Here is a 26,412-nt window from a genome sequence, read left to right on the forward strand (position 1 = left end):
CCTGTATATAACCCCTCACATGGCTTGTATTCTCTCCTGTATATAACCCCTCACATGGCTTATATCCTCTCCTGTGTATAACCCCTCACATGGCTTGTATCCTCTCCTGTATGTAACCCCTCACATGGCTTGTGTCCTCTCCTGTATATAACCTCTCACATGGCTTGTATCCTCTCCTGTGTATAACCCCCTCACATGGCTTGTATCCTCTCCTGTATATAACCCCCTCACATGGCTTGTGTCTTCTCTTGTATATAACCCCTCACATGGCTTGTATCCTCTCCTGTATATAACCCCCTCACATGGCTTGTGTCCTCTCCTGTATATAACCCCTCACATGGCTTGTGTCCTCTCCTGTATATAACCCCTCACATGGCTTGTATTCTCTCCTGTATATAACCCCTCACATGGCTTATATCCTCTCCTGTATATAACCCCTCACATGGCTTGTATCCTCTCCTGTATGTAACCCCTCACATGGCTTGTGTCCTCTCCTGTATATAACCTCTCACATGGCTTGTATCCTCTCCTGTATATAACCCCCTCACATGGCTTGTATCCTCTCCTGTATATAACCCCTCACATGGCTTGTATCCTCTCCTGTATATTACCCCTCACATGACTTGTATCCTCTCCTGTATATAACCCCTCACATGGCTTGTATCCTCTCCTGTATATTACCCCTCACATGACTTGTATCCTCTCCTGTATATAACCCCTCACATGGCTTGTATCCTCTCCACAGTGGAATGTATTGTTATTACTACTCTGACCACCACCCTTCTGTTGTGTTGTTTCTGTGGTTTTAATCTTGTTTTTATTATATTTTTGTGTCAATTTATGGTATAATAAAGTTTGAATTAATCTAATACCGTTATAGTAATTGTGTATTGATAATGGTACAAATCTTTGATCCTATATACTGCTTTTTGGTATTGGTCTCTTGATTGGTATAGGGATTACATTTGACTGTGGAGGGTATTTTTGTTGGTATTCATTGTCATTAAGAGCCTGAAAGTACTCTATTAATTCTCCTCCTTTCCAGATACATATGACATCGTCTATGTAACCGTGCCATAGAACTATATGTTCCTTCCATCCTAAGTGGTTTTCTTTAAAGACAAATTCTTCTTCCCACCACCCTAGAAATAGATTGGCAAAAGTGGGTGTGCATGCTGCCCCCATGGCCGTTCCATGAGTTTGCGGATAGAAGCGGCCATTGAAGGTAAAGTAAGGACAAAAAGTAGCAATTTCAGTAAGAAATCCCTACGTAGTCTATATCCTGAATCCTTAAGTAAAAAGAATTCCACACCCTTACAGGCTAAATTGTGTCCCATGCTTGTGTGTAGACTCTCGACATCACAAGTTACAAGGATTTCATCATCCCCTAAAATAACACCATCCAGATCTTGTAGTAACTGCATGGTGTCTCTGGTATAGGATGGGAATTGGTATACATAGTTTCGTAACTCATTGTCTAGCCATTGACTAACCACCCCCACAGTGTGCTGTAGGCAAAGGGGGGGAGGTACTGAGGGAGATGCTGTTTGCCTATCCTGAGCATGAAGTTTTCCACAATTCCCAGAAAACTCATTTAAATAATGTAATTGCTATATTAAGGCAGTTTTTTGGGGGGGGGTGCTTTGCCCAATGGGGCACATATACTAGAAAGTCAGAATCTTCACTAAAACTGCTCTGCCCGTGTATAATGCGGGGTGTGACCGATTCATTAAGAACAAGCGCCAGAAACCATGTATATGTCGCTTCCCCGCACTGGTCCGACAGAGTTCACCATCTTTTTCGTGGTGCATCTCTAACATAGCGCGTGCGACACATATTGCAATTTGCAAATTTGACCTTTTTCTGGCACCTGTTGTAAAGCTCACGATCAGATTGATCTGCTCAGTTAGACTCCTACACAACCCTCTCTGACCGTTTTTTCACTCTGTTTCATTGTAGCCAAAGTAAGTTCAGAAAAGTAAATTTTCTTCTCATTAATGTACTCTCTGCACCCCATCTTAACAGAACAAAACCCTCAGAAATGTAGATATTTTTGCATATTATGACATATTCATAAGTATGTAGTCACTTTGCTGTTTAACTACATGCTGTCCATTTCCTTCTGATCCTCCTTTAGATGGTTCTACAACTTTACAACTCTTCCTCAACCCCATCCACCTACACTAAGCAATGGAGGGGGAAGAGCCTTGGTGATAGATCACTGGGATGTGCACGAAACTGGCCCATGTGTTCTCGGGGCATACAAAGAGATTAAAAATAGGTTTAAATAGATAGACTCCAAAAGTAGAACCAAGTAGAAGACGGAGCCGCAGGGCAAGGGATAAGAAGCCACAGGTGAGTAAAGAGGTTTTTATTTTCTCAAGAGGGCCCAGCTGTAAATATTAAATTAAAGGGGGCATCTGGGGTGGACATTTCATTTACAGGAGCCATCTGGGGTGGACATTTCATTAAAGGGGATATCTGGAGTGGAAATTTCCTTATAGGGGGACAACTGGAGTGGACATTTCATCAAAGAGACATCTGGAGTGGACATTTCATTAAAAGGGGGCATCTGGGGTGAACATTTCATTAAAAGGGGGCATGTGCTGTGGACATTTTATTAAAGGGGGCATGTGCAATAGATATTTCATTAAAGAGGCATGTCCGGTGGACATTTCTGTAAAGAGGACATCTACTGTGGACATTTCATTAAAAAGGAACCATGATATGGACATTTCGGTAATGGGGGGCTCAATATCTTTTCACAGTTTTTTTGTGGTAACATTAGGAGCCTCAGGTTATACGTGAGTACTTACATTATGAGGAGGGGGATCAGCTGCAGGATGCACTGAGGCCAGGCCAGGGGTAGCATTAAAGCATCTCCTACACTGTCTGGGAGATGTGGTCTGGACAGTTATAGGGTGGAGGGTTTAATTCAGTTAGGGAATGTGATGGGCATTCCTAGATAGATGAGTTATAAGAACATGATTGAAGTTCATCATTTAATTACGTTTATGAACAGTATTAAGCATATAGAGTAGCACTTAAGTCCTAACATGTTGGTTTAGACCCCGGGGGGCCCTAGTAGTGTGAACAGCCTGGGGCCCATGGAACACTTAATCTGCCACTTGCAAGGGCCATGAACAATTGTAATGTTTACTAGACTTTGATTCTAAGTCATCGTTGAATTTCATATTTACTTGCTAAATTGGTTTGAACATTAATTTCATAAGATCCAGTCAGTACAAGATAATATTGTTTCATATACCCCAGTAAGTATAAGACCAAACCGCTACCAATACCGGACATTGTGTTTACTGTTTGTACAGTATTAAATAGATCAAATAACACGTAGAACACAATGACCTTCCTCCACTGTTTGCCAGGTATATTTTAAGTTTTTTGGACATTGATTAACTTTCTCTTGGGTGTGGAAAGGGGTAGAGGGGAGATAATGTGATAAGTTTTGGGGTATAAAAGTCGGTTGCTTAGGCTCCATCCTCATTCCGGATCTATTTCCACCATGAAGTTCCTCCTGATCTGTGTGCTCCTCGGAGCAGCTGGTGAGTCTTGTCTGTTTTTAATCTGACTTCATTTGTTAGTCTTTTATCTTTTTGAATCTTTTATAACTGGGTCCATTGTCATATTCTCAGCTGCTTTTGAGGATGACGATAAGATCGTAGGAGGTTACACCTGCACCAAGAACTCTGTCCCCTACATTGCATCTCTGAACTCCGGCTACCACTTCTGTGGAGGAGCTCTGATCAACAACCTCTGGGTCGTCTCTGCTGCTCACTGCTACAAGTCGTAAGTTACCCCAGTTCCTTCTAAGGCTGGTGTATTGAATTAGAATAACCTACTATAAAAGAGTGTCACTTTAGCTTTTAAGAATATAGAAACTACAACAATCACTTATATCCCCCTCCCCCCCACCATCTCCAGCAATGGGGAAATGATTTAGGCTTGACTCACTTGGAGACTAGATGGAAGACCCTATATAGACGGTACTACATTCCAATGAGCCTAGCTAGAAATTTTTCCAATGCCTTTGCCCTTTGCAGGGGATGTCACAAACAAAGGGGAACCATGATATATATGTTTCGGTCATGCTCTGTTTTATTAAGATTTTGGAACCAGTTATAAATTATGTTGCAAAATTTATTAGGTCATCCAGTTGCTCTTTCTCCAGCCCTGGAACTATTGCGTTTAGAATTAGCAGATTTCTTACCGAGTGAAAGAATATAACATGTAACTACAATTGCCATAACTCTTCTTGCCTCTCTTTGGAAGTCGAAGGAGATTCCATCATTTGCCGAAATATCCAGATGAATAAATAACACCTGTACCTTGGAAAGAATGATAGCATTCCGGGCTGGGGTATTCTAGTACATATTATAGGAATTGGGTTCTATGGGGGAAATCTATTTACTACAAGGCCTCTGTAACATCTGTTACGGCATCACTAGAGCTTGATAAAAGTTTAGAAATATCTAAAGCCTATGACCCTGACTCACCCAATGATGGGTTCCTTTATCACAGTCATGATCGTAGTCTTGCCTTAATTTTTTATTTGTTCGTGTTTTTGTTAGAATCATTTGTTATTTTACTTCCTTGTACAGTACTTTACTTCTTCTCTCTGAAAATTTGGAGATAGTTTCTGATATATGAACATTTGATTTGATTTACCATTGTATGCTACTGGCTCTATTAAACTATTGTTGTAATTATAACCTACTATAAGTTAAATAAATAATTAATAGTTAATAAATTAAATAAACTATAAGTTAAGTTAAAAATTGGACCCAGGCTCTAAAGAGCCCAAATGTTCCAGCTAAAGACAACCCAATTCGGATTTTAAGGTCCTATTTTCTCGGGGATGATCATTATGTAAATACTTGGAATACAAATGTACATAAATAATTGCTAGATTACATATGGTTCAAATATTGGCTAAAATCAACCAAATATTGAAAATGTAATTGAGTTACTAATAGTATTCAATTAAAGATAAAAGAAAACCCTTCAGCGTTTAAACACTGTTCCACCCAATTTTTGTAGGAGCCTTCAGGTCAGACTGGGAGAACACAACATCGCCACCAGTGAAGGTACCGAGCAGTTCATCAACTCTGCCAAGGTCATCAGACATGGAAGCTACAACTCCAGAACCCTGGACAATGACATCATGTTGATCAAGTTGGCCTCTGCCGCCACCCTCAACTCTTACGTCAAGGCTGTGTCTCTTGCCTCTGGCTGTGCCGCCGCCGGCACCAGCTGTCTGATCTCCGGATGGGGCAACACCCTGAGCAGTGGAAGTAAGTCATGGCCTACATGTTTCTCAGTACTGTCAAGAGATTTCTTTCAAGATAATATTCAAGAGAGATAGAAATATACTTAATTAGGTTCGCTATGTGGTAATCCTGGATATCCTTCTACTTGCAGCCAGCATGCCCAACCTCCTCCAGTGCCTGAACGCCCCCATCCTGACCTCTGCCCAGTGTAGCAACGCCTACCCCGGAGAGATCACCGGCAACATGATCTGTGTTGGATACTTGGAGGGAGGCAAGGATTCCTGCCAGGTAATATCCTTAAACCTTTTCATTTTCAGATACCAATTTACTTAATTTACAATTTACAAAAAGAAGCTAATAATTGTTTATATTATATGCTAATAGTCAGAAACGCTGCCGCAACATGTTCTACAGATTTATCCTGGTTTATGTAGAGTCATAGGCATCTATACATGTTATCATGGCACGTCACCAATTTACTATTACAATACGGTTCCTAACATTATAGACCGACCACTGGAACTGGCCATGATACACCGAGATGAAGATATACGGAGGATCAATAGAACTTAAATGGTCAAGCTGCTAAATCTGGACTTTAATTGTGGCCTTACTATAGGGACTTCAGATTTCAAAGTGTCAAGTTGTAATTTGAAATCTTTTGTTTTTAATTCCAATACATTTGGATCTGCAGTTATGACAAGAAGCATGTACCTTATACATACAGTATGAAGAAACTGTGTCTAGATATAAATAGGAATAACAAGAGCTTTCTATTTATCTTCTTAGGGTGACTCTGGTGGACCCGTGGTGTGCAATGGACAGCTCCAGGGTATTGTCTCCTGGGGATATGGCTGTGCCCTCAGGAACTATCCCGGTGTCTACACCAAGGCCTGCAACTACAACGCCTGGATCTCCAGCACCGTTTCTGCCAACTAAACATCTATTCCCTCTTCTATTCTTTATTAAACAACTTACTAAATAAATTAATAATTAAAGTCCAAGTTTCTTGTGTTCAATCCCACACCTTCTTACAATTTATCTCAACTCAAAGGTCTTGTAATCAGTATGGACATCATGTAGAGCTGTCAATGAGCATGGTCTAGTGTTATACTTCACAAAGTGGTGTACACCATAGATCAGTGATTTTCAACCTTTTTTGTGGAAAGACACACACAAAGCTCTTCCTCAACAGTTCTCAGTTTCTCCCTGTTTTTAGTATATGGTGCTGATTATTATGTGGCTCATATACTGCAAAATAAAGGGGTACAATGAGAAGTACTATGGCCATGAGGCCAGAGTACAAGTGCCAGCTCACATACTCAGCATATCAGCTGGTACTTGTAGTACTCCAGCCTCATGACTATAGAATTTCTCATTGTTATATGCAGTATACTGATGGAGAACTACAAGTACCAGCTCATATGCTGAGTATTCTGCCAACAGTTCATATACTCAGGCAAAAGCTCATATAGTCAGTATTATTGGTGGGCATTACCTTGGCGGTGGGCAAATGCGGGAGTCTCTCCGCTCTCAGGATGATGCGCCGGCCTCGGTGACGTCATTTTGTCGCGCGAGGTTCAAAGCTTGCGCATGTGTTATTGTACACGTCTCCTACATTGTAAGAAGCCGTGACTGCGCATCGCTGTGCATTGCCGGGAAACAAAACACAGCGGGCACCATAGTTTGGGGCACACCCGACCATGTGTCGCTGCACACTGGTTGAAAATCACTGCCATAGATAGATATTTGGCTCATGAACTGGGTTTAACTGCCTATTAGTGACATCATGAACCTGAATTTTTTTTCTAAAATGGGACAGAGGCAGGCAGATGTCAAACGTAGGACAAAAATTAAACTGAGAGAATGCCCAGTCACAGACAGTCAGTAATCAAATCCAACAGATGGGGGAGCTAAGGATATGGGCACCAAATCCAAATGCCACTGCAAAATCCTGTGCCCCAAAATGTAAGTATCAAAAAATACAAATTGGTACTATGCTCAAACAATTGTAAATATTAAATAAATTTTATTAGTTATGCAAAAAATTACATAGCAAATTTACATAGCATGGTAGTTATACAATGGGAATACATGATTAAAAACAGTGCATAGCCACATATAGAACAAGCAAAGTGCCATAGGGAATAAAATGAATCAGTATGGAGTAGAAGACCTAGTAACTAGAGGTAGAAAACAGCTATATACAAGCCTAAGCTTGCTAACATGAACGGCTCTAAAACAATACTAGAAAGTCATTACCATACCAGGATACCGGGTGTGCACTGTGTAGCCCCAACAGGTGTTTCGCCCACTGGCTTTCTCAAGGGGAGTCCCCCGGCAGCAGCAAGTGCGCAGGCGCGGGGACAGTTACACCCTGCGCTGGCCCACTCCCGTCCAGCCGCCCCCCTGCGCTCGGCCGGCCGCACCCCCTGCGCTCGGCCGGCCGCACCCCCTCCTTCACGCCCCTTCACGCCCCACTGGCGTGAAGGTGGCGGATCGGGGCAAATTATCGCAAAGGCTAGCAATAAGCTAGCATTTGCGATTATTTCAGGGCCTCTGCGCCACTGGCGGAGCGCAAAGGTCCTGATAAATATCCCCCAGAGTCTCCATTCTGTAATGAACCCCCTCCCAATCTTAGAACAACTCCATACCATATGATGGAACCCCGCTTCAATTGTCCCACATCTTGTGCTTGTTTGCCCTCGCTATTTTCCGAGGGATGTAGTATAATCGATGTAGGTAATTAAAGTACACCATCCTGTGATTCATGCTAATCACCGAAAATTTTATATTACGAAACACACTATTCTAATGGTCTTTTGTCATTGTTCCTAGTTCTGATTCCCAGTGTCCTTCTGCCTTAAACTTCTTATGCCGTGTTCTCTATGTGTAGCGTGTTATAAACTCTAGATATAGTGTATCTGCCCATCCAAATTTTATCTATCAAAGTGTCTTGCTCCACCGTAAAACGTGTTTTATTCTTAGATCCCCTAAATGCATCCCTGATCTGTATGTAGTGGAAATAATATTTGTTTCCCACCCCATACACTCTTTGCAATCTCGAAATAGGAATTAATTTACCGTTTTTAAACATTTGTGAAACCCTCGTAATTCCCATTGAACGCCAATTTGTGCCTGCTTTCCCTCATTTTCCAAAATTCCTTAATATGTGTATTATACCATAATGGGGTGCTTTCTATTGCTCCGTCTAGCAGCCAAGAAATACAATTTGAAGTTAGGAACAGAGAGATCACCTTCTTTGTATTTCTTATACAAGGAATCTAATTTTATCCTTATGTGTTTCTGCCCCCAAATTTCATTTAGCAGCCTCTCTATTTATCGAAAGAATTTACCATGAATCCATACCGGGGAGGCCAACAACACATACAGCAATTGTGGGAGTATTATCATTTTAAGAAGGCCCACCATGTCAGCTCTGGACAGTGGTAGTTTAGTCCATACGGAGACTTTCCCTCTTAGTTTGTTAATGACCGGGACCACAATCAAGGTGACGAAGTCCTCTAGCCTAGGTGAAATATTAAGTCCAAGGTTTTCAAGGTCTGGTTGGAATGTTATTATATTATTTGTCCCACAGCTACCTTGTGGAGTGTCTTCCAAAGGCAAAAGCACCATTTTCCCCCAATTAATTTCCAATCCAGATTTTCTTCCAAAGTCCTGGACTATCTGCATTACTTTGGGTACTGAGCTTATAATTTTGTCAGCTGCACCGCCGACTCCGTAGCCGGGTTATTCTGCTTTCTTCCCTTATGATCGAACCCAACCTTTAATATGTTGGTAACTTCCTGGATCAACAGAAACTAGCAAAAAAGTTTAATTCCCATACAATGTCATATTCAATGATGATATTGTATACCGTGGCAATAGGCTGTTTTGCGCCTGATGGCCCTTTCTCAAACTTAAGATGATGCACACAAGCGCCACAACATATTATATCTCAGGCGTCAAGGTAACAGCAAGCAATGTTGGGTTCAGCTCTAATTGCATTTATTCTGACACGTCATACAGGTGCATCATAGGCTTCAGAAAGCGCCCTTGGTGTGCGATAGAGCCTTATCCCTCGGAATGCAATCTCTTGTGGGTGGCATGATTGAATAAAGTATTTTGCACGAAGACCGGTGAGGGCTGCAACTTTTATATCAATTGTGTTCCTTAAAAAAATTGATTGACAGGAATAATTGCGGGATTTTGACATGAAGTCAAATGAGCAACCAAATCTGCCATTATCTAAGGTATGTGCCAAGAAGATGAGGCATGTACTGGGTACTACCGATGGCACCACAGCCCTGATACAACATTGCCTGAGTTGCCTGAGAAAACCATGGCAAACATTTTGGGGTACAGTCAGAGGAAGCTCCTTCCCGCAGTCTGTACCCCTTCCCCAGCAATCAGGGTTCCTCTACCTCAGCAAGCAAAAGCTATGCTTTTGTCTCTTTATCTGCAGTTTATAGTGATCCTCCTCCTCTTACTTGTGCCCATTACTACACTTGCCAGCAACTGATCACCAGCAAACTGTATGCGTGCAGCCATCCAGGTGCAGAAGCTGACACACACCTGGCCAAGTTTCTTGTCCTGCAGTCTCTCCTTTTACATGCTGTGGACTTGTGTTTATGATGGGTTGTGTGTAGAGATGAGCGAACATGCTCGTCCGAGCTTGATGCTCGGTCGAGCATTAGGGTACTCGAAACTGCTCGTTACTCGGACGAATACTTCGCCCGCTCGAGAAAATGGCAGCTCCCGCCGTTTTGCTTTTTGGCGGCCAGAAACAGAGCCAATCACAAGCCAGGAGACTCTGCACTCCACCCAGCATGACGTGGTACCCTTACACGTCGATAGCAGTGGTTGGCTGGCCAGATCAGGTGACCCTGGGATAGACTAGCCGCTGGCCGCGCTGCTCGGATCATTCTGTCTCTGGATGCCGCTAGGGAGAGAGCTGCTGCTGCTCAGGGAAAGCGTTAGGGTGTTCTATTAGCTTACTGTTAGGCAGGAGTGATTCTCAAAGAACCCAACAGCCCTTCTTAGGGCTACAATAACGTTCTACTTTTTTTATTTTAATTTGCATCTTTTACCATTTTGTGAGGAATTAGCAGGGGGACTTGCTACCGTTGTGTTTAGCTCTTAGTGGCACACATATCCATAGCAAAGACCGAAGTGGGAAAATTCAGTAGGGGTTGGATTTCTATTAGGCAATAACTCAGTGTCATCTCATCTGGCATAGTAGTGTGCTTCCTTTGATACTTGGCTAGAAAATAGCCATAGGAGAATACAAACAGCTTCTTGAAGCCTACAGTAGCGTTCTATATATTTGATTTCTGGTTGATCTGCTGGTGGCTGTAGTTTCTGCAGTGCATGTACTTGCCAATTCTGAGCAATTTGTAGTGAGACTTGCGACCGCTGTGTTCTGCGCTTAGTGGCGCACATATCCATAGCAAAGGCCAAAGTGGCAAAATTCAGTAGGGGTTGGATTTCTATTAGGCAATAACTCAGTGTCATCTCATCCGGCATAGTACTGTGCTTCCTTTGATACTTGGCTAGAAAATAGCCATAGGAGAATACAAACAGCTTCTTGAAGCCTACAGTAGCGTTCTATATATTTGATTTCTGGTTGATCTGCTGGTGGCTGTAGTTTCTGCAGTGCATGTACTTGCCAATTCTGAGCAATTTGTAGTGAGACTTGCGACCGCTGTGTTCTGCGCTTAGTGGCGCACATATCCATAGCAAAGGCTGAAGTGGCAAAATTAAGTAGGGGTTGGATTTCTATTAGGCAATAACTCAGTGTCATCTCATCTGGCATAGTACTGTGCTTCCTTTGATACTTGGCTAGAAAATAGCCATAGGAGAATACAAACAGCTTCTTGAAGCCTACAGTAGCGTTCTATATATTTGATTTCTGGTTGATCTGCTGGTGGCTGTAGTTTCTGCAGTGCATGTACTTGCCAATTCTGAGCAATTTGTAGTGAGACTTGCGACCGCTGTGTTCTGCGCTTAGTGGCGCACATATCCATAGCAAAGGCCGAAGTGGCAAAATTCAGTAGGGGTTGGATTTCTATTAGGCAATAACTCAGTGTCATCTCATCTGGCATAGTACTGTGCTTCCTTTGATACTTGGCTAGAAAATAGCCATAGGAGAATACAAACAGCTTCTTGAAGCCTACAGTAGCGTTCTATATATTTGATTTCTGGTTGATCTGCTGGTGGCTGTAGTTTCTGCAGTGCATGTACTTGCCAATTCTGAGCAATTTGTAGTGAGACTTGCGACCGCTGTGTTCTGCGCTTAGTGGCGCACATATCCATAGCAAAGGCTGAAGTGGCAAAATTAAGTAGGGGTTGGATTTCTATTAGGCAATAACTCAGTGTCATCTCATCTGGCATAGTACTGTGCTTCCTTTGATACTTGGCTAGAAAATAGCCATAGGAGAATACAAACAGCTTCTTGAAGCCTACAGTAGCGTTCTATATATTTGATTTCTGGTTGATCTGCTGGTGGCTGTAGTTTCTGCAGTGCATGTACTTGCCAATTCTGAGCAATTTGTAGTGGGACTTGCGACCGCTGTGTTCTGCGCTTAGTGGCGCACATATCCATAGCAAAGGCTGAAGTGGCAAAATTCAGTAGGGGTTGGATTTCTATTAGGCAATAACTCAGTGTCATCTCATCTGGCATAGTACTGTGCTTCCTTTGATACTTGGCTAGAAAATAGCCATAGGAGAATACAAACAGCTTCTTGAAGCCTACAGTAGCGTTCTATATATTTGATTTCTGGTTGATCTGCTGGTGGCTGTAGTTTCTGCAGTGCATGTACTTGCCAATTCTGAGCAATTTGTAGTGAGACTTGCGACCGCTGTGTTCTGCGCTTAGTGGCGCACATATCCATAGCAAAGGCCGAAGTGGCAAAATTCAGTAGGGGTTGGATTTCTATTAGGCAATAACTCAGTGTCATCTCATCCGGCATAGTACTGTGCTTCCTTTGATACTTGGCTAGAAAATAGCCATAGGAGAATACAAACAGCTTCTTGATCTTGAAGCCTACAGTAGCGTTCTATATATTTGATTTCTGGTTGATCTGCTGGTGGCTGTAGTTTCTGCAGTGCATGTACTTGCCAATTCTGAGCAATTTGTAGTGGGACTTGCGACCGCTGTGTTCTGCGCTTAGTGGCGCACATATCCATAGCAAAGGCCGAAGTGGCAAAATTCAGTAGGGGTTGGATTTCTATTAGGCAATAACTCAGTGTCATCTCATCCGGCATAGTACTGTGCTTCCTTTGATACTTGGCTAGAAAATAGCCATAGGAGAATACAAACAGCTTCTTGATCTTGAAGCCTACAGTAGCGTTCTATATATTTGATTTCTGGTTGATCTGCTGGTGGCTGTAGTTTCTGCAGTGCATGTACTTGCCAATTCTGAGCAATTTGTAGTGGGACTTGCGACCGCTGTGTTCTGCGCTTAGTGGCGCACATATCCATAGCAAAGGCCGAAGTGGCAAAATTCAGTAGGGGTTGGATTTCTATTAGGCAATAACTCAGTGTCATCTCATCTGGCATAGTACTGTGCTTCCTTTGATACTTGGCTAGAAAATAGCCATAGCAATAGGATAGCATTGTTTGGTTTTAAAAACTCAAAAAAAAACAAAAAACACAAAAAAAAAAAAAAACACAAAAAAAAACAAAAAAAAGTAAAAAAAAAAATAAAGTTATAACTCTCATTTTAAAAATGTTTAACCCGAGGGCTAGGGGTAGAGGACGAGGGCGGGGACGTGGGCGTCCAACTACTGCAGGGGTCAGAGGCCGTGGTCCTGGGCGGGGTGAGACACCACCTGCTGATGAGGGAGCAGGGGAACGCCGCAGAGCTACACTCCCTAGGTTCATGTCTGAAGTTACTGGGACTCGTGGTAGAGCACTGTTGAGGCCAGAACAGTGCGAACAGGTGATGTCGTGGATTGCTGACAATGCTTCGAGCAATTTGTCCACCACCAGTCAGTCTTCCACGCAGTCCACCCATGTCACCGAAATCGCCACTCCTCCAGCTCCTGCACCTCAGCCTCCTCCCCCCCAGTCTGCCCCCTCCCTGGAAAATTTGGCATTTGAACCGGCATACTCTGAGGAACTGTTTTCTGGACCCTTCCCACAGTCACAAACCACTTGTCCGGTTGCTGCTGAGCAATTTTCCGATGCCCAGGTTTTCCACCAGTCACAGTCTGTGGGTGATGATGACCTTCTTGACGTAGTGGAAGTGTGTAAAGAGGTGTCCGACGATGAGGAGACACGGTTGTCAGACAGTGGGGAAGTTGTTGTCAGGGCAGGAAGTCCGAGGGGGGAGCAGACTGAGGGATCGGAGGATGATGAGGTGACAGACCCAAGCTGGGTTGAGAGGCCGGGTGAACACAGTGCTTCTGAGACGGAGGAGAGTCCTCGACCTGAACAGGTTGGAAGAGGCAGTGGTGGGGCCAGACGGAGAGGCAGGGCCAGAGCTGGTGCATCAGCGCCACTGTCAACTAGTGAAGCTCCCGTGGTGAGGGCTCTTGCGGCGAGGGCTAGATCTTCAGAAGTGTGGAGGTTCTTTAAGGAAACACCGGATGACCGACGGACTGTGGTGTGCAACATTTGCCAAACCAGGCTCAGCAGGGGTTCCACCACTACTAGCTTAACTACCACCAGTATGCGCAGGCATATGAATGCTAAGCACCCCACTCAGTGGCAACAAGCCCGTTCACCTCCGGCCGTGCACACCACTGCTCCTTCCCCTGTGTCAGCTGCTAGTCAGCCCCCTGCCCAGGACCCTGCCACAAAAACCCCATCGTCGCCTCCACGATCCTCCACAGCATCCACCAGCGTTCAGCTCTCCATACCCCAGACGCTGGAGCGGAAACGCAAATATAGTGCAACCCACCCGCACGCCCAAGCCCTTAATGTGCACATCTCCAGATTGCTTAGCCTGGAGATGCTGCCCTATAGGCTAGTAGAGACCGAGGCCTTTCGCAACCTCATGGCGGCGGCCGCCCCTCGGTATTCGGTCCCCAGCCGCCACTACTTTTCCCGATGTGCCGTCCCAGCCCTGCACCAGCACGTGTCAGACAACATCATCCGTGCCCTGACCAACGCCGTTTCTGACAAGGTCCACCTGACCACGGACACGTGGACGAGTGCTGCCGGGCAGGGCCACTATATATCGCTGACGGCACATTGGGTTAACTTGGTGGAGGCTGGGACCGAGTCTGACCCTGGGGCTGCTCATATACTGCCGACGCCGAGGATTGCGGGGCCTACCTCGGTCCAGGTGTTTCAGGCCTACTATGCCTCCTCCTCCTCCCACCCCTCCTCCACCTCCTCCTCCGAACTACCATCCGTGGGCACGGCGCCATCAGTCGGTAGCTCTAGGCACAGCAGCAGTGCCGTCGCTAAGCGACAGCAGGCGGTGCTCAAACTGCTGAGCCTAGGCGACAAAAGGCACACCGCCCAAGAGCTATTACAGGGCATCACGGCGCAGACTGATCTGTGGCTGGCACCGCTGAACCTCAAGCCGGGAATGGTTGTGTGTCACAACGGCCGTAACCTGGTGGCGGCTCTGCAACTCGGCAGACTGACACATGTGCCATGCCTGGCCCATGTGTTAAATCTGATAGTGCAGCGTTTCCTCAAGACATACCCCAATCTGTCTGATTTGCTCACGAAGGTGCGCCGCATCTGTGCGCATTTCAGGAAGTCCAGCCCAGATGCTGCCACTCTCAGGGCAGCGCAGCGCCGCCTCCAACTGCCCGCTCACCGACTGTTGTGCGACGTGCCCACGAGGTGGAATTCAACACTGACCATGTTATCCAGAGTTTACCAGCAGCGCAGAGCGATTGTAGACTGCCAGATGTCAACTTCCACCAGAACTGGTAGTCAGGTCAGTCAGCTTCCTCAAGTCTACAATGAGGAGTGGACGTGGATGTCTGATATCTGTCAGGTGCTGAGTAACTTTGAGGAGTCAACACAGATGGTCAGTGGCGATGCCGCCATCATCAGCCTCACCATCCCGCTGCTTGGCCTGTTGAAAAACTCTCTGGTCAGCATGAAGTCGGAAGCTTTGCGCTCGTCACAAGAGACGGGGGAAGAATATTCCCTTGTTGATAGCCAAAGCACCCTGAGGTCTGTTTCTCAGCGCATATCGGAGGAGGTGGAGGTGGAGGAGGATGAGGAGGAAGAGGAGGAGAATGTTGGCGAGACACAAGAGGGGACCATTGTTGAGTCCTTCACTGTTCAGCGTGTATGGGCAGAAGAAGAGGAGTTGGAGGAGTTGGAGGAGGAGGAAATGGACAGTCAGGCCAGTGAGGGGAGTGAATTCTTACGCGTTGGTACTCTGGCGCATATGGCAGATTTCATGCTAGGCTGCCTATCCCGTGACCCTCGCGTTCAAAGAATTTATTCCAGCACCGATTACTGGGTGTTCACTCTCCTGGACCCACGGTACAAGCAAAATCTTCCCACTCTCATCCCTGGAGAGGAAAGGAGTGTGAGAATGCATGAATACCAGCAGGCCCTGGTGCACAAGCTGAAACAGTATTTCCCTTCTGACAGCGCTAGCGGCAGAGTGCGTAGTTCTGCGGGACAAGTAGCGAGGGAGAGTAGGCGAGCAGGCAGCTTGTCCAGCACTGGCAAGGGTACGCTTTACAAGGCTTTTGCCAGCTTTATGTCACCCCAGCAAGACACTGTCACCTGTCCCCAGTCTCGGCAGAGTAGGGCTGATCTTTACAGAAAGATGGTGAGGGAGTACGTAGCTGACCATACCATCGTCCTAAATGATCACACAGCTCCCTACAACTACTGGGTTTCAAAGCTGGACATGTGGCACGAACTGGCGCTGTACGCCTTGGAGGTTCTTGCCTGCCCTGCCGCTAGCGTCTTGTCCGAGCGGGTTTTCAGTGCAGCTGGTGGCATCATCACCGATAAGCGTACACGCCTGTCGACTGACAGCGCTGACAGGCTGACGCTTATTAAAATGAATAAAGGCTGGATTTCTCAGAATTTCCAATCTCCACCAGGTGAAGGAAGCTCAACCTGAATAATTGATCCACTCCTCCTCCTCCTCCTCATTTTCCTCCTTCTCCTCCTCTTTGTACAGTAAAGCAGAGGAAACTGGCTATTTTTTGACAGGGCCCACTGGCTCTTGCTATAGTACTTCATGCATTTAATTTTTCTGGAGGGCCACCTACCCGGTCCTCTGTTTGAAACAATTTTTGTGAGTGCCACATACAGGCACTCAATCTATTCCATTTTTCTGGAGGGCCACCTAACCGGTCCTCTGTTTTAAAAAATTTTTGGGACTGCCACATACAGGCACTCAATCTATTCCATTTTACTGCAGGGCCACCTACCTGCTCCTCTGGTTTGAACAATTTTTGGGACTGCCACATACAGGCACTCAATCTATTCCATTTTACTGGAGGGCCACCTACCTGCTCCTCTGGTTTGAAACATTTTTGGGACTGCCACATACAGGCACTCAATCTATTCCATTTTACTGCAGGGCCACCTACCTGCTCCTCTGGTTTGAACAATTTTTGGGACTGCCACATACAGGCACTCAATCTATTCCATTTTACTGCAGGGCCACCTACCTGCTCCTCTGGTTTGAAACATTTTTGGGACTGCCACATACAGGCACTCAATCTATTCCATTTTACTGCAGGGCCACCTACCTGCTCCTCTGGTTTGAACAATTTTTGGGACTGCCACATACAGGCACTCAATCTATTCCATTTTACTGCAGGGCCACCTACCTGCTCCTCTGGTTTGAACAATTTTTGGGACTGCCACATACAGGCACTCAATCTATTCCATTTTACTGCAGGGCCACCTACCTGCTCCTCTGGTTTGAACAATTTTTGGGACTGCCACATACAGGCACTCAATCTATTCCATTTTACTGGAGGGCCACCTACCTGCTCCTCTGGTTTGAAACATTTTTGGGACTGCCACATACAGGCACTCAATCTATCCCATTTTACTGGAGGGCCACCTACCTGCTCCTCTGGTTTGAAAAATGTTTGGGACTGCCACATACAGGCACTATCCAAATTAAATTGTCTCCATAGCAGCCTCCACACGTTGTCTCCATTGCTACCTCCAAAAGTCGTCCATATAGCTGCCTCCATACATCGTCCCTTTATCAAACGAGGTGTGTCAGGCAGAAATTTGGGTTGTTTTCATGGATTCCACATCAAAGTTGTTAACTTTGTCGCCACCCTGCTGTGTTATCCACAAAATATACTGGCAAACTTTTACCATTTAGGGATATTATTTCAGCGCTTCTTGCGCATCTGTTTACATTCCCCTCACCCGGCATATCCTAAACTTATAAGAACGCTACTACACTTGATCTTATACAAAAGGTTCTTAGAAGTGCTGTTTGGGGAGTAGCCTAGAGACAGGGGCTTGGATTGGCGAAAGCTCGCCTGGCAGCGGAACGCCAGCTCCATGCGCATCATGCGCTTCTTGCGCATCTGTTTACATTCCCCTCACCCGCCATATCCCAAACTTATGAGAACGCTACTACACTTAACTTGGTGCAGGCTGGGACCGAGTCTGACCCTGGGGCTGGTCATTTACTGCCGACGCAGAGAATTGCGGGGCCTACCTCGGTCCAGGTCTCAAAGGCCTACTATACCTCCTCCCACCCCTCCTCCACCTCCTCCTCCTCCGAATTACCATCCGTGGGCATGGCGCCATCAGTCGGTAGCTCTAGGCACAGCAGCAGTGCCGTCGCTAAGCGACAGCAGGCGGTGCTGAAACTGCTGAGCCTAGGCGATAAAAGGCACACCGCCCAAGAGCTATTACAGGGCATTCCACATCAAAGTTGTTAACTTTGTCGCCACCCTGCTGTGTAATCCCCAAAATATACTTGCAAACTTTTACCATTTAGGGATATTATTTCAGCGCTTCTTGCGCATCTGTTTACATTCCCCTCACCCGGCATATCCTAAACTTATAAGAACGCTACTACACTTGATCTTATACAAAAGGTTCTTAGAAGTGCTGTTTGGGGAGTAGCCTAGAGACAGGGGCTTGGATTGGCGAAAGCTCGCCTGGCAGCGGAGCGCCAGCTCCATGCCAAGATCCAACTAACATAGTTTTAACTGCAGCACCTTTAATCTACTACTAGTTCACTGCCTCCATACATCGTCCCCTTATCAAACGAGCTGTGTCAGGCAGAATTTTGGGTTGTTTTCATGGCTTCCATGTTAACTTTGTCGCCACCCTGCTGTGTAATCCACAAAATATACTGGCAAACTTTTATCATGTACCGATATTATTTGAGCGCTTCTTGCTCACCTCCTTTGGTTCCTCTCTGCCACCCATTGGTTTGAAGCCTGAGTCCATTTAGGGTATGTCGCCATGACACTCTCTAGCCTGCTGCCGCTGCCTCTGCATGCCGTCCCCTATAGTGTCAGGGTCAATTATTGGATGTTTTAGATGCTATCTAGCTTCATTCTGTCACTCTGTCATGGCCATGCTGTTGCCCATAATTTTGGCATAATGGTGCGATTATGCAGCCTCAGAGGCATCCATGCATGCTGCCCCTGCTGTTTCCTGTCCATTTCCGTGGTGTTTCCATCCTTTTCTGAGGTTCCCAGGTGTTTGGCCAAGCTTCCCTGTGCAGAGCCTTGGTCCCCTTGAAAAATGCTCGAGTCTCCCATTGACTTCAATGGGGTTCGTTATTCGAGACGAGCACTCGAGCATCGGGAAAAGTTCGTCTCGAATAACGAGTACCCGAGCATTTTAGTGTTCGCTCATCTCTAGTTGTGTGTAAGGAGCTGTAATTTTGGCCAAGTGAAATATACAACCTTAAGCCCTTACTAGATAAGGGCGGTGGAGAAGCATGCACCCCAGCATGCCGGCCAGGTCATGGCATTTCTGCCTCCACCTTATTTTTCTGAGCTACCTTTTATTCCTCTGCCTCCTCAGCCTCCACCATAGGGAGTGGTCCTCTAGCACGCCAACAATGAGCTACATGACAGTGTTATCATCTGGCTAGCTAGGGCAATAACTGGCACACGGGGGGGACAACCCCTGGCTATGATGCCAATAACTCAAGATACAAACTATGGTGACTAACAACAGGAGGGATATTCTATCTGCACTGCGTCAAGGAGAGTTGCCCCTTGGTCTCTGAATGGTGCAAGTGCTTAGTATTGAAGTTACATGGTTCCTGAAGTTCTCCACCGAACTACCGGGCCCAGAGAGGAAGAATGATCTTCTTAGACATCAATTTATACAGTATGTCATGTGTCCACCCATTGTAACTCCATCCAGTACATGTTGGACTGGTTATATGAAAAGACGAAGCCCATGACCTATTTAGTGATGATACAGGCAGGCCGGGCTATACATTTGTGTAATTTTGATGTCATGTTCATGTGTGACACCTGCTGCTCGCCTCGTTCCTTTGAGGAGGCCGCTTTATTTGTCAATCACCAGCACTACGGGATGGATAAACAGCAGACTAAGGGGAGCAGGACTTTGGAGGCTGGAATGCCACCATAGGAGGAAGAGGACAGCTAGGAGGACTTGAATGCCCAGTCACAGTCTCATCAGCGATTGATTGGTAATGACCAGGAGGACGAGCAGGAAGAAATAGAGGGTAATTGTGTAGACCAGTCAGGTTAACACGACTCACCCAGGCTTTATGCTGTGGAGCTCCTTCGACTCCCTGATTGAAATCTGCAGGAGCGTGCTGACTTGTTGGTCTAGTGACAGCTGCATAGTTATAATTCATCATATGGAAGATTACTGACTTGCCACCATTTTAGACACTGGCTATGGTTGCAAAATGGGTGTATATTTTCTACTTCAGGAACAGGAGGTGAAAAAAATTAATTACAAAGACATCTTTAGTGGATAGTTGGTGGCTGCCTGTGATCGCCAACTGATCAAACGAGGTGGGAGTGGGGGGCTGTGAGCTCATATTCTACTCAATAGCGGCTTGGGAGGGGACTCTTAGTTTGGAAGAAGCAGCTTTGGCTCCATCATCTGCAGGAACCGCAGCAGCAACTTGAGCCTTCAGTCACTGATGAGAGCTGAAGAAACAGGCCACCGCAGCATGGCATGGAGCAGAACCTGAAGCAGCAGATGACAACTTGATTGGATACGATCATTCCACCGCTCGTCAAAGATCCCTTGGACTTCTGTACATATAAACTGGATATGTGGCCGCAATGTGTAGAGTTTGCTATGTGGGTACTTGTCAGGATCAGTGGATCCTCTGGACCAACACGGGAGATGGAACTAGCCGACACCTGGGACCGGAGCCCAAGCGGCACCTGGTTTTCACCAGAGCCCGCCGCAAAGCCGGTTGGACTTGCTGCGCCAGGATACCACCAGGTCGTTCCACAGGTGCGACCAGCCCGCGGTGGCAGCCGAGGTCGAGGTACCTTAGCGGTTGACGATCTCGTAGTCAGGTCCAGGGACAGGGTCAGGGCAGGCGGCAGAGATGCAACGTCAAGTCCAAGTCCGGGGTCAGCAACGGGAGGTCCAGGCAGGTGGGAACGGGAACACGGGCACACGGAACACAGCAACACGGAGGATCTCGGGTAACATGTCAACACAGGACTCAGGAGCGGAAACACACAGGAGTACACGGGAACGCAGGAACACACAGGAACGCAGGAATACACAGGAACGCAGGAATAATCGCTTGGAAGCTTTCTCTTAGGCTATGAGGCACAAAGATCCGGCAAGGCTTACAGGAAGAGGCAGGCTTATGTAGAATCGGGCAATATGGCCAGCGCCAATTAATGGCGCACTGGCCCTTTAAATTTGGAGAAGGTGACGCGCGTACGCCCTAGCAGTCGGGGACGCGCGCGCACAGCGGAGGGAAGAGAGCCAGGAGCCGGGACGGGTGATATGCACTGGCGGCGCGCTGGCGGGGGCAGGGAAGCACGGGTGAGCCCGCAACCCGCGATGTGGGTCGCGGGACCACCCGTGACAGTACTCTTTATGACAGGGGTATTGCTAACCCATAATAGGGGCATTGCTAAAATTTGTGAAGATGGATGAAGTGTGGATCCATGGGGATTTCAACACACCTGCACCTGATGCCACAGATTAAAGTGGTTGTCAACTTTCACCAAAATACTCGATATTATTTGCATAGAAAAAAGTTCTACAACTTTCTTTAATATCAATTCCTCGCTGTTTAAATAACACGTAGAACACAACGACCTTCCTCCACTGTTTGCCAGGTATATTTTAGGATATGTGGACATTGATTAACTTTCTCTTGGGTGCGGAAAGGGGTAGAGGGGAGATATCATGATACTTTTTGGGGTATATAAGTCAGTTGTTTAGGCTCCATCCTCATTCCGGATCAATTTCCACCATGAAGTTCCTCCTGATCTGTGTGCTCCTCGGAGCCGCCGGTGAGTCTTGTCTGTTTTACATCTGACTTTAAGTCTATTTTTCATTTTGTTAAACCTTTTCCATGTAAAGTTTTATTAACTATCTTTCAAATATTCTTGTTAGTCTTTTACCTTCTTATAACCTTTTATAACTGGGTCCATTGTCATATTTTCAGCTGCTTTTGAGGATGACGATAAGATCGTAGGAGGTTACACCTGCACCAAGAACTCTGTCCCCTACATTGCATCTCTGAACTCCGGCTACCACTTCTGTGGAGGAGCTCTGATCAACAACCTCTGGGTCGTCTCTGCTGCTCACTGCTACAAGTCGTAAGTTACCTGACTTCTCTCTAAGGCGGGTGCATCAAATTGAAATAACATACTGAAAGGAATAAATCTGAGCAAGGCTATAAATAGCCAAAATATTCCATCATAATATCATAGTATGTAAGGCTGGGAAAAAAAAAACGTTCATCCCTCAACTCCAACAAATTTGGTTGCTATAAGTATCTAGAAAATATTTGGAATAGAAAATGTGCATAGCTACAAAATTAAATTGAATTACATTAAATAAAGTCAAAAATATTGGCTAAAATCAACCATATAAATAGTCAAAATGTAATCTGTTTTGCAGGAGCCTTCAGGTCAGACTGGGAGAACACAACATCGCCACCAGTGAAGGTACCGAGCAGTTCATCAACTCCGCCAAGGTCATCAGACATGGAAGCTACAACTCCAGAACCCTGGACAATGACATCATGTTGATCAAGTTGGCCTCTGCCGCCACCCTCAACTCTTACGTCAAGGCTGTGTCTCTTGCCTCTGGCTGTGCCGCCGCCGGCACCAGCTGTCTGATCTCCGGATGGGGCAACACCCTGAGCAGTGGAAGTAAGTCATGGGCTACATGTTTCTCAGTACTGTCAAGAGATTTCTTTCAAGATAATATTCAAGAGAGATAGAAATACACTTAATTAGGTTCGCTATGTGCTAATCCTGGATATCCTTCTACTTGCAGCCAACATGCCCAACCTCCTCCAGTGCCTGAACGCCCCCATCCTGACCTCTGCCCAGTGTAGCAACGCCTACCCCGGAGAGATCACCGGCAACATGATCTGTGTTGGATACTTGGAGGGAGGCAAGGATTCCTGCCAGGTAATATCCTTAAACCTTTTCATTTTTCAGACACCAATTTACTTTTACAAAAAGAAGCTAATAATTGTTTATATTATATACTCATAGTCAGAAACGCTGCCGCAACATGTTCTACAGATTTATCCTGGTTTATGTAGAGTCATAGGCATCTATACATGTTATCATGGCACGTCACTAGAGATGAGCGAGCACTAAAATGCTCGGGTGCTCGTTATTCGAGACGAACTTTTCCTGATGCTCGAGTGCTCGTCTCGAATAACGAGCCCCATTGAAGTCAATGGGAGACTCGAGCATTTTTCAAAGGGACCATGGTTCGGGAATAAAATGTGTTAATTAATTGAAAAAGAATGTCTTCTGATAAGTTAGCAGATGTATGCAAACATCTGCAATCTATTCTTCACTGTTCCGCGCGTATATTATCTCCCGACAAGTTAGCAGATGTGAAGAACAGTGAAGAATAGAATAAAAACAGTGAACACAGGATCATTTAAGTGAAAAACACAGTGAAGAATAGATTGCAGATGTTCGGCACATCTGCTTACTTGTCGGGAGATACGCTGTCCCGGGATCCGCTGCTCTTCTTCCACTGAAGTCTCCCCGATGTCACCGATGTCACCGTGCCCCGATGTCACCGTGCCCCGATGTCTCCGTGCCCCTATGTCTCCGTGCCCCTATGTCTCCGTGCCCCGATGTCTCCGTGCCCCTATGTCTCCGTGCCCCTATGTCTCCGTGCCCCGATGTCTCCGTGCCCCGATGTCTCCTTGCCCCTATGTCTCCGTGCCCCTATGTCTCCGTGCCCCGATGTCTCCGTGCCCCTATGTCTCCGTGCCCCGATGTCTCCGTGCCCCGATGTCTCCGTGCCCGATGTCTCCGTGCCCCGATGTCTCCGTGCCCCGATGTCTCCGTGCCCCTATGTCTCCGTGCCCCGATGTCTCCGTGCCCCGATGTCTCCGTTCCCCTATGTCTCCGTGCCCCTATGTCTCCGTGCCCCGATGTCTCCGTGCCCCTATGTCTCCGTGCCCCGATGTCTCCGTGCCCCGATGTCTCCGTGCCCCGATGTCTCCGTGCCCCGATGTCTCCGTGCCCCGATGTCTCCGTGCCGCTCCGTGCCGCTGCCCGATGTCTCCGTGCCACTGCCCGATGTCTCTGTGCTGCTCCCCGGTGTCTCTGTCCTGCTCACCGTGTTCTTCAATGTGTTCTTCACACATATATATTGTTCTTCACATACTATTTTGTTCGCACCGTTCCGCGCGTATCTTCCGACAAGTAAGCAGATGTGCCGAACATCTGTAATCTATTCTTCACTGTGTTCTTTACTGTGTTTTTCACTTAAATGATCCTGTGTTCACTGTTTTTATTCTATTCTTCATTGTTCTTCACTGTGTTTTTTTAAACGCTGCCGCAACATGTTCTACAGATTTATCCTGGTTTATGTAGAGTCATAGGCATCTAATTAAATGCTCGATCTCGAGCAGGGGAAATACTCGTCCGAGCAACGAGCCGTTTCGAGTACCTTAATACTCGAACGAGCATCAAGCTCGGACGAGTATACTCGCTCATCTCTACACGTCACCAATTTACTATTACAATACGGTTCCTAACATTATAGACCGACCACTGGAACTGGCCATGATACACCGAGATGAAGATATACGGAGGATCATTAGAACTTAAAGGGTCAAGCTGCTAAATCTGGAATATGGACTTCAATTGTGGCCTTACTATAGGGAATTGACTAAAGTCTAAAGTTGTAATCTTTTGTTTTTAATACATTACTAAAGCTGTAACGTGGATCTGCAGTTATGACAAGAAGCATGTACCTTATACTTACAGTATGAAGAAACTGTGTCTAGATATAAATAGGAATAACAAGAGCTTTCTATTTATCTTCTCAGGGTGACTCTGGTGGACCCGTGGTGTGCAATGGACAGCTCCAGGGTATTGTCTCCTGGGGATATGGCTGTGCCCTCAGGAACTATCCCGGTGTCTACACCAAGGCCTGCAACTACAACGCCTGGATCTCCAGCACCGTTTCTGCCAACTAAACATCTATTCCCTCTTCTATTCCTTATTAAACAACTTACTAAATAAATTAATAATTAATTAAAGTCCAAGTTTCTTGTGTTCAATCTCACACCTTCTTACAATTTATCTCAACTCAAAGGTCTTGTAATCAGGATGGGCATCATGTAGAGCTGTCAATGAGCATGGTCTAGTGTTATACTTCACAAAGTGGTGTACACCATAGATAGATATTTGGCTCATGAACTGACTTTAGCTGCCTATTAGTGACATCATGAACAATACGGTTTTTCCTAAAAGGCCCATTGGGGCAGAGGCAGGCGGATGTTGAACACAGGACAAAAATTGAACTCAGAGAATGCCCAGGCAAAGCAAGTCAGTAGTCCAACTCTGTATATCTAGGAGGGATCAGGAGGAAGGTAATGCACTTTGGTGGTGCTCAGCACAACAGCCACATGCAGTAACACGATGGATAGAAAAGTGTTCAGTCTTCGTGCAAAATACTTTATCCATAGTATCATAGTAAAAAAGGTTAGAAAAAGACAACACTCCATCAAGTTCAACCTATACATCATATTGCGTTGATCCAGAATAAGGCAAAAACTGCTGCCGATTGGCCCAAAGCAGGGAACAATTCCTTCCCAACCATTTTTTTTTTGTTAAATGCCAGGGAATATCTCTTTTCTTTTATTATTTTTTTCCGTTACATATTACATCACATCTTATATTAAACCTTATACACGTATTCTCCATTGCTACCTCCACACATTATCGCCATAGCTGCCTCCCAAAGTCGTCCATATACCTGCCTCCATACATGGTCCCCTTAGCAAACGAGCTGTGTCAGGCAGAATTTTGGGTTGTTTTCATGGCTTCCACATCAAACTTGTTAACTTTGTCGCCACCCTGCTGTGTTATCCACAAAATATACTGGCAAACTTTTATCATTTACCAATATTATTTCAGCGCTTCTTGCGCATCTGTTTACATTCCCCTCACCCGCCATAACCCAAACTTATAAGAACACTACTACACTTGATCTTATACAAAAGGTTCTTAAAAGTGCTGTTTGGGGAGGAGCCAAGAGACAGGGGCTTGGACAGGCGAAAGCTCGCCTGGCAGCGGACCGCCAGCTCCATCCCAAGATCCAACTAACATAGTTTTAACTGCAGCACCTTTAATCTACTACTAGTTCACTGCCTCTATACATCGTCCCCGTATCAAACGAGCTGTGTCAGGCAGAATTTTCAGGTGTTTCACCAGATACATAGTGGAACGCGGCCCATCTGTCGCCGCCATGCTGGAGACCTGAAGTTGCAATGATAGCAGTGCAATATGGATGCCCCATACTGTTGCTCTTAATCATGGAACCATTTCCGAAAAACAATTAAAAATAGAACCACTATGCTATTCCATTATTCCTAGATGAAATATTCAAACGACCCGGCCTGCTTTGAAAATTATAATTTTTTCAAAGTAAACGCTTCTGGCCCCCAGGCCCATTTTGGGTGGGGAGGAGCCGAGAGACAGGGGCTTGGACAGGCGAAAGCTCTCCTGG

At 45.9% G+C, this 26,412-nt stretch overlaps 2 protein-coding genes across 2 annotated transcripts; both read left to right on the forward strand.

Moving 5' to 3' along the window:
- Nucleotides 1–3,480: 3,480 nt before the first annotated feature.
- Nucleotides 3,481–6,292, forward strand: LOC140105661 (trypsin-like). Its single transcript, XM_072129666.1, has 5 exons — nt 3,481–3,563; nt 3,654–3,807; nt 5,059–5,312; nt 5,440–5,576; nt 6,078–6,292. The coding sequence occupies exons 1-5, from the start codon at nt 3,524–3,526 to the stop codon at nt 6,225–6,227; spliced, it is 735 nt and encodes a 244-aa protein (XP_071985767.1). The 5' UTR covers nt 3,481–3,523; the 3' UTR covers nt 6,228–6,292.
- A 15,278-nt stretch (nt 6,293–21,570) lies between these two features.
- LOC140105658 (trypsin-like) lies at nt 21,571–24,940 on the forward strand. Its single transcript, XM_072129664.1, has 5 exons — nt 21,571–21,701; nt 21,857–22,010; nt 22,315–22,568; nt 22,696–22,832; nt 24,728–24,940. The coding sequence occupies exons 1-5, from the start codon at nt 21,662–21,664 to the stop codon at nt 24,875–24,877; spliced, it is 735 nt and encodes a 244-aa protein (XP_071985765.1). The 5' UTR covers nt 21,571–21,661; the 3' UTR covers nt 24,878–24,940.
- Nucleotides 24,941–26,412: the final 1,472 nt, after the last annotated feature.

Source organism: Engystomops pustulosus, chromosome 11 (assembly GCF_040894005.1).
Source record: "Engystomops pustulosus chromosome 11, aEngPut4.maternal, whole genome shotgun sequence".
Classification (NCBI taxonomy): domain Eukaryota; kingdom Metazoa; phylum Chordata; class Amphibia; order Anura; family Leptodactylidae; genus Engystomops; species Engystomops pustulosus.